The sequence below is a fragment of the Gobius niger genome (assembly GCF_951799975.1).
Source record: "Gobius niger genome assembly, chromosome: 16".
Lineage (NCBI taxonomy): Eukaryota > Metazoa > Chordata > Actinopteri > Gobiiformes > Gobiidae > Gobius > Gobius niger.
The window spans coordinates 11,547,091-11,559,794 of NC_136867.1; the positions used below are offsets into that span (position 1 = coordinate 11,547,091).

General features: G+C 41.1%; 1 protein-coding gene across 1 annotated transcript; it reads right to left on the reverse strand.

Annotated features, from left to right (window-relative positions):
* On the reverse strand, positions 1 to 12,382 carry plcb2 (phospholipase C, beta 2; the record flags this gene model as incomplete). Its single annotated transcript, XM_079574268.1, has 31 exons — positions 1 to 168; positions 854 to 937; positions 1,753 to 1,804; positions 1,903 to 1,947; positions 2,452 to 2,516; positions 3,344 to 3,482; positions 3,748 to 3,931; positions 4,038 to 4,466; positions 4,989 to 5,079; positions 5,181 to 5,245; positions 5,380 to 5,484; positions 5,915 to 6,014; positions 6,085 to 6,249; positions 6,552 to 6,703; positions 6,987 to 7,111; positions 7,205 to 7,289; positions 7,367 to 7,463; positions 7,531 to 7,914; positions 8,496 to 8,580; positions 8,707 to 8,789; positions 9,544 to 9,701; positions 9,767 to 9,913; positions 9,988 to 10,148; positions 10,219 to 10,319; positions 10,420 to 10,495; positions 10,570 to 10,623; positions 10,702 to 10,781; positions 11,109 to 11,249; positions 11,823 to 11,891; positions 12,056 to 12,133; positions 12,299 to 12,382. The coding sequence occupies 31 exons, from the start codon at positions 12,380 to 12,382 to the stop codon at positions 1 to 3; spliced, it is 3,852 nt and encodes a 1,283-aa protein (XP_079430394.1).
* Between the last annotated feature and the right edge of the window lie 322 nt (positions 12,383 to 12,704).

Consider the following 12,704-nt stretch of genomic DNA (forward strand, 5'->3'; position numbering starts at 1 on the left):
CTAACCAAGAAAAACATCTCCATAGACGCCCACTCCATCCACTTTCTTGGCATTTTGGTCCACGAGCTCTGGGAAGTGCGCCCCCACACACACATTAACAGCCTCAGCCACATCTGCGGACACTGAACGCATCTTCTGCTGCTGCTCCTTGAGGGCTTCTTGATTGAGCTGTGGACAAAGGTCAAAGGTCCATCATAAGATATACTGTAGTGTGTTGAAACAGTCCCACTGAGGACTTATTGTACTATGACAATCTTTTCTGAATGACTTTATTATATAAGCAAAATGGGAAAGCAGAGAGAGCCGCCCTAGACCTTTTGTTTGGCCAATTTCTTTGGACTGGCACCGTGGGTTGTTGTAGTAGCATCTCCTCTGTTTTCTAGTTTCCTCAATTTCAAAGCTTTTCCTGTTATTTCCACCATCCATCTGGCATTCACACGTCAGTATTTCTACTATTTAACACCTCGTATTCTTCAAGTGCCAAAGTCATTGAAAGCGAGATATTCTTACAAAAACGTTCCTTTGACATTTTATTGCGGGAGCTGTGCCTTCTCAGTTCACTTATTCGGGCCTAGACTGTGTGTGGGTGTGTGTGTGCCACTGCAGGCAGCACTGTAGGGTGAACCCGCTGACAGATGGCCACAGTGACAAATAGGAAACATTCTGGCACAGTTTTGTCTTTTTGAAGATGATGTTGTCCACAATTTTACAGCGTCTGCATTTGGATGTTATTTTAAGTGCATATGACGGGCGTTCATGTTTTCTAATTATTACTCCCTTTGACGGGATGGCTGCGATAGTTATTACTCATAGTTTTACACCGGCATTTTATGATGAAAAAGGATGTGCGTACCTGATTTGTCAGAGCTTTAATCTCCTCCAGAGTAGCCTCTTGCTTCTTCATCAGTGCCTCTTGCTGGGGATTGATGTCTGGGACCTTTGACAGTGTTTTAGACACAACACAATCGATTAGCGGTTCAGGTTTAGGAACTTGGAGCATGTGCCAGGAGTATCAAGTGTGAGATAAAGGCTGTTTGCATGTCGATAAGTGGTTTACACGCTTATGTTTCTTCCCCCATGAGGAAATGTGCGCATATCTGGAGAGGAAAGCACCCAAGAGATGCAACTGAAGCAAGGCAATCGATGACAGTTAAGAGCCAACAGGTTGGGCTTGTCCAGTTCGGTTACACAGCCGTCAGTGCAGAGGACCATTCAATACTGCGGCTGTGCTGATTATGCAAGTGATTGTGTTATAAATACTGGCGAGAATTAGCGGGCTAGGGCTGATTAAGTGGATCAAAATGAGCTGCAATGTGACCCTAATGCGAGCGGGGAGTCAAAGTCGATGGCAGGGGCTTAGGGTGAAACGACTGGGTCTTTACCCCCGATGCAAGAGGCCTGAATGTTGATCAGCCTTTAGATCCATGAGTCATCCTCACATGGATCAGCCTGCACTCTGTAAACAGCCTCTGAGTAATGAGCAAACCCGGGCTATGGTCAGGGCCAGCCGCACTCCTGCTCACCGGGTAAAGGGTGTTTATGATGAAGGACTAGCGGTGTAAAGAGCAGTGTAGCCTGTATAAAAAGGCATGTACTGTTGCATGCCTCAGGTGCTTTTTTTTTCTCTGCGCTGTTTTGTCAGACTTAAAACTCTTTGTAACCATAGCTACAGAGAGCAATGGATGAGTGAGTGTCGGCTGTAACAACGAGTAAGCTGCATCTGTGTTCTGTCAAGTCAAAATATAAACTCACTTCAGGTGGACCGTTGTCATCCAGAGCGTCTGTGCTCATTGACCTTTTCAGCCTAAGAAATCATTTACATTTGTTAAACTTAATGGTTATGGATATCATTTTCAGGAAGAAAACACACACATCAAATCATTTTATCAGTTTGTTACTTACTTTGCTGATCCTTTGCCCAGCGCTTTCTTCTTCTCTTTGGCTTCACTGCAGAAGACAGATAAGGTTAGCTTAAGGTGTACTTAATTGTCGCCTTTAGATAAATTTGTCCAATGCATTTGACCTATCCTGAGAGTGAGTTAGTCTAATCCTTAGTATGTACTTTGTTAACGGTGCTGTTCACTGTGATTAAATAGTACATGCTATACTATTTAAACACAGATATATTCTTGTTTTAATTGTAACAATGATGATTGTGAGTGGACTTGACGGCTGCTCCTGCCCTTTCTCTTGCAGGCAGCTGCACAAACACCTGCGTGATAAAGCCTGTCCCGAGATAACCATCACCACGCTCAGACGTGGGGCTACACACAGTGGCCCTGGAGCCTGAGTCGACGCTTTCATCATCTGAGGTATTTCTCTGTCTTAAATGTCACCTCACACATCACACGTTCACCAACATTAGAGCGGAGATAGGCGCAGCTCATCGGGGATTGTTTGTACCCAGCGTGTCCCAGTGTGTTGCCGTGTGTGTCATGGGTGAGTTTGCACCTCTCCAGGGCCTTCAGTTCACTTGTGTGTTTTTCTGTTGCCATGTCCATCAGTTTGGCCAATCTCTGTCACAGTGAAAATAGAAAATACAAATTAGGATAAGCACTGAAGGTAAAGGCTAACATTAACGATTAGTTCAGTTGTTCTGTCATGAGTTATGTGAATTTAGATTATTTAGATTAAAAAACTGAATAGGAGGCACACGCTAAACATTGTCACATTTGCAAACGTCCTAGAACCAGTATTAAATGGTAAAAATCTAAGTGGCATTTGATAAATATTTTGAATATACTATACTATTTTTTTCCCTAGTTATCAATAGTTTTGTTGATTTCTGGAGATTGAAGAGTTTAGTGGTCCTAGGCTAGTGCTAGGCTAGTGCATGTCTATGGTAACTAGTTGCCAGCATTAAATACAGTCTGACCCAAGCACAGTGAACCTGAGGCAAATCACTTATAACACCAGACTACCAATATAAATGTCTGCGCTGACTGAATCATTTTTAGAATATAACCATTTTGCATTTGGTTGTAAGCTACGCAGCGGCGGAGTGATCTGCTACGTTACCGGATCTACAGTAGTTTGTTTACCTGCGGCCGGCATTACTACATGTGGAGCTTTCTACAAATCAGATATGGCAACTTTTAGAGGCCTACCCCATGATTTTTAAGAGGTTTTTAATGCAGGCTACTAGTTACCATGGACATGAATTAAGGACTACATGAATTAAAACATATATATATCTCCAGAAATCAACAACACTCTGGATAACTAGGAAATGAGGCCCCCTGTCAAAAATCATGAAACATCCCTTTAATATTGGATTCTAAATGATTGTATTAAGGCTGTCACAGAATGTTAGGTGCATCTTTAATGTGTCCTTGCTCCAAACCTCTGTCGCAAACTGCTCTTTCTTCTTTTTGATCTGTTCGTACTGACTGGTCCACAAACTCTGCAGATCACTGTTCATCTTCTCCTTCTGCTCCTGCACGCGCTCAGTCGCCCCACTGGAGTCTCCAGCTGCTCCTCCACTGAGATCAAAAACAAAACTTATGGTCAGCTGTTAGTGTTAAGATTGCAACATCAAGACCTTTGCTATTTTCATGAACAATATTCTGGACAAAGTTAACTCAGTTTGTATATATAAAGTTACAAGTTTTTTTGTGGTAAGGGAATTAAACCTGGGACTTAATTTGTGGACACATTATTTTGTAGAATTGGCTGGTTCTTCCTTATTCCATATTTCTTATAGCTAAATCTTTGTTTAGGTAGTGAAGCTAATAAGTAAACACTCACTCCTTTTTCTTGAGAGAAGCCTTTTTCTTGATGCCCTTGAAGGTGTCGGAGTATTTTTGAATCAGATCCTCTCCCTTTTTCTGAAACTTCTTCTCGGTTTCTTTCAGTTCTTTGTCCTGGCGCTTGACAACCTTCAGATAATTCTTGTGTTGTGTCAGTTCTTCGGTAGTCACAGTCACAACCTCTGCAGCAGCAAAACAAAAGAGAGCATGTCTTTGTTGTGGTTCACTTGGACAATATGTACAGACACAACAAAGAAAAATACTTGGTCAGTGTGAACAGTGCTTTACCTCCGGTGCTGGGGGCACTTTCTTTAGATGTACCATTAATTGCGACAGGAGCACTCACGACTTCCGCTGCAGGCTCTTGGGCCTCTTCAGCGGGTTTTGCTTCATCAGATTTATCTTCTGGGACCTCTTTTTTTGGTTCTTCTGGAGCCTCCTCTTTTTGCTCAGCCTCAGGTTTCTCCTCTGGTGCAGATTCAGGTTGCTCTACTGCCTCTGCTGCAGATGTTTCTACAACCTCCTCTGGTGCATGTTCTTCCTTTGCAGCATCAGTTGTTTCCTCTGTGGGAGGTTCAGGTTCTGGGGCAGGAGTCTCTTCCTTTGCAGGTTCTTCTGGAGTGGACTTCTCATCCTCTGGAAGAGGAGGATCTGTTTCGTCTTTCTTACCCTCTTCTGCAGTTGGTTCTGGAGCTGGTGGTGTCTCTTCTGTTTTTTCTAACGTAGAAACATAAAATCTGTTGTCAATATTTACCATGCAAATGTTATATTTCAAATCAAGCATCTGCAACTTTCAGAGCCACACGAGGCTCTTTTGCCCTGCTCTTGTATTGAGCAGGCAAGCAGTTGTACAAAGTCATGTACAATATACTATTCTTAAAAAATATATATATTTTAAAGTGCTATACAGCAGTAGTTAAATGCAAAAAATAAATTAACCAGTGCACATTAAGAGAAGATATGATGATGATGATGATGATGATGATGATGATGATGATGATGATGATGATGATGATGATGATGATGATGATGATAATTCTGGAAAGTGGAATCTTTCTTGTGTGTGGCATAATAACCACATTTAATTACAATGAATACTTGTGTTGGTGTTTCCAAGTCTTCAAACTCTACATGATAAATTTGAGTTTTTTCCTGTGCCTCTTTTAACTAAAACACCAATACTAATTTCTCGGTTGTAAGTACGATACCTAATAAAAATAGTTCTACCAAAGCTGCTACCTGCTGGAGGGGCCTCGATCGCCTTAGCACTGGAAGTGGGCACAGCGGCCGCGAGAGGCAGCTCATAAGGAGAGACGTAGTCAGCAGATGACTGTGATGACATAAAAAGGACAGTAACTTGTTAATGTTCCTGGAAGCTAAAGTGTGTCATTAAGGAAACAAATGATCATTTGAAAATACTTTTTTTTTTACCTCCTTTGGTGCCTTTGTAGTTTTCTCTGTGCCTTTTGTGGGGTTAAACAAGGCGTCTGTGAAGTCTAGGACAGGGCCAAAGAGATATTTGAATATTATACAAATAGCTGTGTGTAGCTAAATATACATGTCATGCTGTCTAAAGCAGAACTTGCTGGACCCATGTAGTGATTTATAAAATGATGGATTAATGATGAACCTGCGAAAGCAGCAGGGATGTAGTCCTTGACCTCAATGTACACAAAGAGAGCAGGCAGTGTGAGAGGCATGTTGCTTTCACTGCGCAGGCAGATGTGATGGAAGCCTGCAAGGGACAGAAGATTCAGAGATTAGAGACTCACCTGATGCTCGACAAGTCCACACATGTCCTGCAATGACTGTTTAAATTTGTAAATTGAATGTGCTTCAAGGCTATACTTACCTGTTGGGCTGGGACGATACACTTACGATTTGTATTGAGATACAGTAAATAATCAATAAGGAAATGCAACACTTAACCCAGAATGAACAGAAAAAGAAAGCAGAAGTTTCCTTAGAAATATATAAATTGTGCCATATTTGGCAGTCTAAGTGCACAGTTCTGCCCTCTCCTGTCTTTATTATTGACTGTAAAAGCAGTGTAGCTCTGCAGTCTCATGAAGATGTTTGATTGTTAAGAATATTGTGATATGGGGATTACTGCACGATACGTGTGTCACGGCAAACCGTATTGTGGTATAACGAGCCCTACTAACCTGATTGAATAGCATCAAGAGGAATTATTCTGTGTCCCAAGAATTTTCCATTCTCCTCATGAACCACAATTCTCAGAGACGCCAGTTCTGGGAGCAAGATCTGTTGAGAACAATAAGTAATCATGTTAGAGCTGCTGCCATTTTAATATTCATGTTTTTCCTGGACACACCTTTTCAAAAACAAAAGGCTCCTCATTCCACACGGGGTTTATGGCATTGGCTGTGGTGCACCATTTAGTGCGATATTTTTTCTTGGGGTCATTGGGTAGCCCGATGACCTCCACCTCAACTCCAGTTTTTACACTTTTGTCTGATAGAAACTGCCCAGAGTAGATCTATAGGGAAAACAGAAATTATGTTTACTGCATAGAAGATACTAATGTGGAATGGTCAACAAAGTGGGGCTGAACGATACTTGAAGGACAAAAATAGAACAGTTTTTCAATCATAGAGAAATACCAGGAAGCAAGTATTAGTCTCAGCAGGGGGCTTAAGCTGTTGTGGACAACCAAGAAGCACATACACACGCACACACAATACACTGGAGATTGAGTTTTTTCTTGTTAAATCAAAACCAAAAAGATATATATAATTTGGCATGATGTTATATTTGTAGAATCCCAAATGTTGAACATGCCTTGATTGTCAGTGTGCTGGCTATAACTGTGTCAATCCTGTCACAAAAAGGGTCAAACTTCTTGTCACTGCGCCTCATCACATCATGTTTAAGGAGGTATCCCGTCCTGCCATTGTACTCAAACAGAGCCATGTTGAGCTGCATGGGGAAATCTGAAAATAGACATGCCATTAAATATCCCTAGCATAACAGGCAGGGAGTATTTAGGATGTAAAGCACATCCCAGGCCTGCTGCTCCTAGTGATGATGCAACACTGCCCCACTGTGGCGACTAACAGCAACTCACCTTTGAATAAATAAAATGTATGAGAACACTTTCGGGACTGTTCTGTATTGTTTTAAGGCTAACATATTTGCTGTGCTATTTAGAAGCTTTTAGGTTCATTCTATTTTAAGCATATTTGATCTGCTTTCATAAGACTTAGTTTTCTCTACCCATTGTTTGGTAGTTGAGCGCCACCATCTGGCAGCCTACGGTCCAGAAAGGCTGAGGACTGTAATTAGATGAGTCCATTCGTGTTCCCTTGGGGTAGATTCGACTCATTTGTCTCTTGTTATATCTAGGCAACGCAGTTCAAGAAAATTCAGAGCCATTGTTGATGTTTTTCATCATGAACCAGCTGCTATATTTGGAAGCACATCTCAAAGGATACTCGACAAATTCAACTGCACTTTTGGAAATCATCGCCTCCCCTCTGGTCTCCACAAAAGATGAGATGGAGTAACTCTTATTTTTTCCTGTAAAGATAGAATGCGTTGAATAAATCAGAATCAATTTTTACAATTATATTATTACGCACAAACTGTAAACACACTTTTGGCTATTTCAAAGGAGATGAATTTGTTTGGCTGGATGTAATTGACTATTGAAGACATGGCTTCGTATGCTGTCACTTCCTGTCCAGCTGTGCCCTGCAGGAAAATGACAAGACAGCTCAGTTCTGCTCTCATGCTTTAAAACTATTATGTCAAATTGAACCTCATCCGATGTTTTCATTTTCTCCTCATCCTGCTCATCTGTCTCCTCCTGCTCCTCTGCGTCCTCCTCTAAATAAAAAACAGATCTGTCAGTCTGACTCTCTAGCAGAATGATTGTTGGCCGGGTGTCGTTGAGACCTGGGTTTTCCGGGGCTGGTCCAGGGTTTGCGGGGTTGGTAGGATCAGCGGGGTCGGCGGGGTTGGCAGGGTTGGCAGGGTCGGTGGGGTTGGCAGGGTTGGCAGGGTCCGGGGCAGTAGTGTTGGGGTCAGTGGCAGGTTTCTTGGCCGGTTGGTTGATGGGTTTAGCAACGTTGCCCTTTTTATTCTTGATCAAAATCTTGCCCTGGAGCTCAGATGGACTCGGGATCTGTTGGCCTGGCTTGAGCTGTAATACATACAGTAGAAGAGAATAATCTAGATTATTGTTGTTAAAACCAAAACAGTAGAATCTATTCTTAGTTTATCTCATACTATAATATTCTAATTTCTTCACTAAACATAGAACATGGTAAAACATGGTCTTGCATAAAACATTGCTGCTTAGGTGATCATTGAACTATTAAGTTGTATTAAAAACCCTGTACTGCCATTAGTAGTGCTATGACAATTTAAGCTCTCTCTCGGATGGCCTAATCCTGGCTGCTTCACGGATGTTGTTTGGGACAGAGACAGAGCGAGCAATCTTAGAAAAGCAAACATCCCATCTTCCCCTTGGACGCGAACACAGCTGTGAGAAGGTAAGGTGGACAGCCTGTTGATATAAATTATTTGGGTTGGCTTCAGAAGCCAAGGAGGGACATATCTTTCAGTGATATGACACACTACAAGCCTAGCATAGTCTGCATAGTTGTCTAATAATAATACTTGATATGATATAGTGCAGTGTTCAACAAAAGCCTGGTGTGAAAAAATCATCTCAGTCGACTACTGTGGCTACTATTGTGGGTTTTGCTGCAGTGCACCGACAGGGTATTTGTCCAGGGGCTCTGTTAGTAGGGCATCTCCAAATATGGTTTTGCAGTAGTTGGCCATTTTTTCTTGTTGTTTGACCCTGTAACAAAAGAGGCAACACATTTCTGAGTAAAGATAAACAACTCTCAATGACACTTAAATATATGTGCAAGGCCCTTTCATGAAGCATGACATTGTTGCTCAATATGTTTTAATATCCTCTTACGAGTCGACGTGGTTCTCAAATGAGAGAATGATGGGATACTGAGAAGTCTTGAAGGCACTTTCATTTATAGCTTCAATCACATCCTGGAAAACAACACAAGGACACATTACATTTTAATATGCATATATACATAATATACATCCCTACAACAGTTAGTTAGTTAATTAGTTAGTTAATTTATTTTCTTCGGTCATTATGAACATTTAAATCACATGTCACATGTTTTCCAAATATCTTAGACATTTTACAATAAGAAAACACATACATTAAGAATTTAATCTAAATGAAGACAACAAAGGCAAAATCTCAATTATATTTTGTGACATATAGAGACATGGTTTGAACAACAAAGCTGATTCCCGTATCTATCCTTTGTTGTCCTGCCAGTAAGTTTAGTGAGGTGGCTCTGGAGACTGCTCAGACCTTAAATGGAAGTACAATGTGAGAAGAAGATGAAGGAGGAGCGGTCTGCCTGCCTCTAGGTCTAGGCTTTGAGTCATTTTGTAGCTTTAAACCTTCCCTCTACAATATGAAACTCATTGATATTGTGGTAATACTAAGCTGTGCTTCGGTCAGTGTAAGTACACTGAGGTTTACAAGAAGCTGTCACTTTGACGCAGTGCACGGTTTAGTCATAGGAAATGTTGGTTCTACCAAAAACAAGTATTAACAGCATGAAATGGGGCTGCATGATTTCATACTGAAATATGAGCTGAACTAATATTAGAATCGCATGCATTTCAGGGTTCTCAAGTAACATAAAGACAGTATTTTGTTGCTCATTGCAATTTACGATTAATCTTGCAGCCCTAGCATGAACGCTTGTAATAAAATAACCTTGAAGAGGATCTCAGTGGTCATAGTGAAGCCATGGGTGATGATCGGCTCTTCATCTGGGGGCTTGCCTTTCCAACAGTCTAGCTCCAGACAGCGGCAGCCGGACAGAAGGCACTGTCGGTACATCTCAGGAGAGGATAGGCCTGAGAACTGACCCGCTGTGTGGAAGAAAAACCCCGTCAGAATACATTCAGAAAGCACTCAAAAATCCCCCCTCCCAAACCTGTCAGGTATGTGTTGTGGGAGGACTTGATGAAGTAGTGCGGCAAGGGCTGAGTCATGTCATGGGACTTGGCCAGTCTGTCCTGCACGACAACGGAGGTCTCGGGCCCCATCAGGTAAAACAAGAAACCCTCTGGAGAGATCAGGCCTTCAAAAAAAGACATAATGATGTTAGTGAGTGTTGCAGTTTGTCAAAATGCATAATGCTGTGCAGTATGGGACCTCTGTTTGCATTGCCGGAGACAGGTTCATATTTGTCAATCAAGGCTTTGATCTGATCCTGTCGTAATCGAGGAAACAGCTCCTCATTGAGTCGAGAGTCTCTTTGTTTCTCATTGAGGAACTTAGTGAAGTTCTCCTTGGTCATCGTGGGTTTGTTGGAGCTGTAAGACATATAGTGTGTAACAACAGTATTTGCCTTAATCACATTTTGGTTCCGATTGAAGGACTTACTAAGATGTAAAGATCTCTAAGATGTCAGGCCTCGGGCAAAGGTGAGTTAGAAATGTCTTGAAGGCCGTTTCAGTAAAGGCCTCAGGCTTTATGCTGTCGTACTGCAGCATATAAACAATGTCTTCAGAAAGCCTCAAGAATGAAATTTATGTAGTGTTCTACATATAGTCTCACTGTAGAGAGATAACTGTAATGTCTGACCTTTCCTTTTGGGAGGTGTGCAGCTGCCAAGGCACTATCCACCCTTTTCTTATCAGCTGGGAACATCTTGTAGATACTGTTACAAACAGAGAACCATATATGACAATCTTGCATTGTACAGTGGTTCATACTACCTTGATTTTGGCTCACTGTTTCACAGGGATCTTGCCATCCTTGTTGGTCTGAAGAGATAGACGTACGTATCTGAAATGGAAACAAATGTTACATTAAACATTAAAGTGCATTAAAAGTTAAGAATGCTTCAGAAAACTTGTCACTTACACTTTATCCAAGAAGACTTGTCGGCATGAGTTGTTCCTTGCAGCATTGTAGGCAATTGCAAGTATGTCATTTGCCCAGTTCTGGAAAAGCACAGTGATTTTCATCAGTCTAATAACATAATAAAAGAACTTCTGAGATGGACAGAATCACCACCAGAGGGCATTAATATTATATTTCTCCCTGTGAATTGAGGTTAATGGTTATTGGTTTTGAACAAAGCACAATTGGGTTTTCATGGGAGATTATTAAATCAGGATACTGCTGTCATCAAGTCTAATAGAGACTAAAAGGCGGACAGAAAGCGACTAATGACAGGAAGTGACATGAACCACTGTGTCAGAGGCATGAGTAATAGATTGGAGGCAGAGCAGGAAGAGTTAAAAAAAAAAACACCAAGGGGTTATTACCTGCACCACTTTCTCTTTGGAGGCAAAGAAGTTGTGATAAGTCAAATTGACAGTGTCCATCCCTGAGACTATGGTCAGAGTTTTGGTCAGATGATTGCTGTCCGGAAAATCCATGTTGAAGACATTGCGTACTTTGGGGTGCTGAGGGCACAGAAGTACATAGAAAATTCTTATCTAATTGATATTTCTTACTAATGCATGCTCTTAATAATTCCTTATGAATCAGGTCATTTTATACATATGTTTGAGGGCAATAGTTGCACATTTTGAAAAGATCACGGAAACACGTTTATGTTTACAATGTGTGGCATGTTATATAACACATAGCATGTTAACATTGTCACAATTTGTTTGTATATTTTCAGTCCTTGTGGACATAGAGCATCAGTAATTCCTCTGGGCTTTGAGAGGAACATGTGCTTTGTAAAGTACCCCATTGGGATCAAATGATGCAACAGTGGTCCCTCGCTGGAGACCACATATCAAGCAGAACAGCTCTTGACCAAGTAAAATGAAGTCACAAGAGCCCAGCTCAGAGGATGATGTAGGCTGTGTTCATTTGTTTGTCTGTGCAGTGTGTGCAGGGGGTGTACTTGGCATTTTTGCATTGCAAATATGCATTCTACCTGCAAATAAAGGAAAAGATTTTGCCTAAACAAAGATTTTTAAATCCTGTTCTAATTCTTACATATGATTTAATCCTACATACTATACCTTTGGAAGTTTGGCGTATTTTCCAACTCTGGTGTCTCTGATCGTTGCCACGTCTAGGAATGTTATCTCCTAGAAATAAAAAGTGTTGTTGATGTTAATGAATGTAGACTAGAAATATTGGAAGATCTCCTTTGTACATTATGCTACTTCCTTCATGATACTGGTAATTATTCAAATGGTTGCATTAAGAATCATATCCATTTGAACCCAGCCGTTTGTTCTCGCAAAATCACCTTGCTTTGGTTGGTCCAGTAGAGGTAAAAGCCTTTAGCATCCATCTTCATGGTGACCGGACCCGTCTTGGTGGAATCCTTTCACAAAATTTGAAAATTCAGTTACTACACTCCACTACATTACACAAAGTCCACGTATTGATATTAACATTATACAGAAAGCAATGGTATTTCACATTTATCTCTGGTACATTTAAGTGTAATGATTGTATAGTTGCTCTAGGTTATTAATCCTATACTCACCTCCGACCATTTGGTGAACCTGTCTCCTTTGACGAGGTAGTCTTTCACCTCCGGCGCATCCAAAAAATATCTTTTTTTATTCATTTTGCCAATCTCAGCAAAATGTCTCCTTGTTAAACGTTTTTCTTAGTCTTAGACCATGATTGTAACTACCACCTGAACTCTCTGAGTGCCTGCATTCAAAGACATCATCAAGCAAAGTTCTCAGGACGCACCCAGACAAATATGCCTTGCAAATGAATCTCTCCCAGTCACATGATCACAGGTAAATGCCGTCTGGAAACGCTTTGGTCAGTCAAAAATTATGTAAGTTAAGTGACATTTGATGTACTCTGATTTTACAACATCGTGCAATATAATCTCACACACTGTTCAAATAATTTTTTTGTGTTTGTTTTTGGATCAG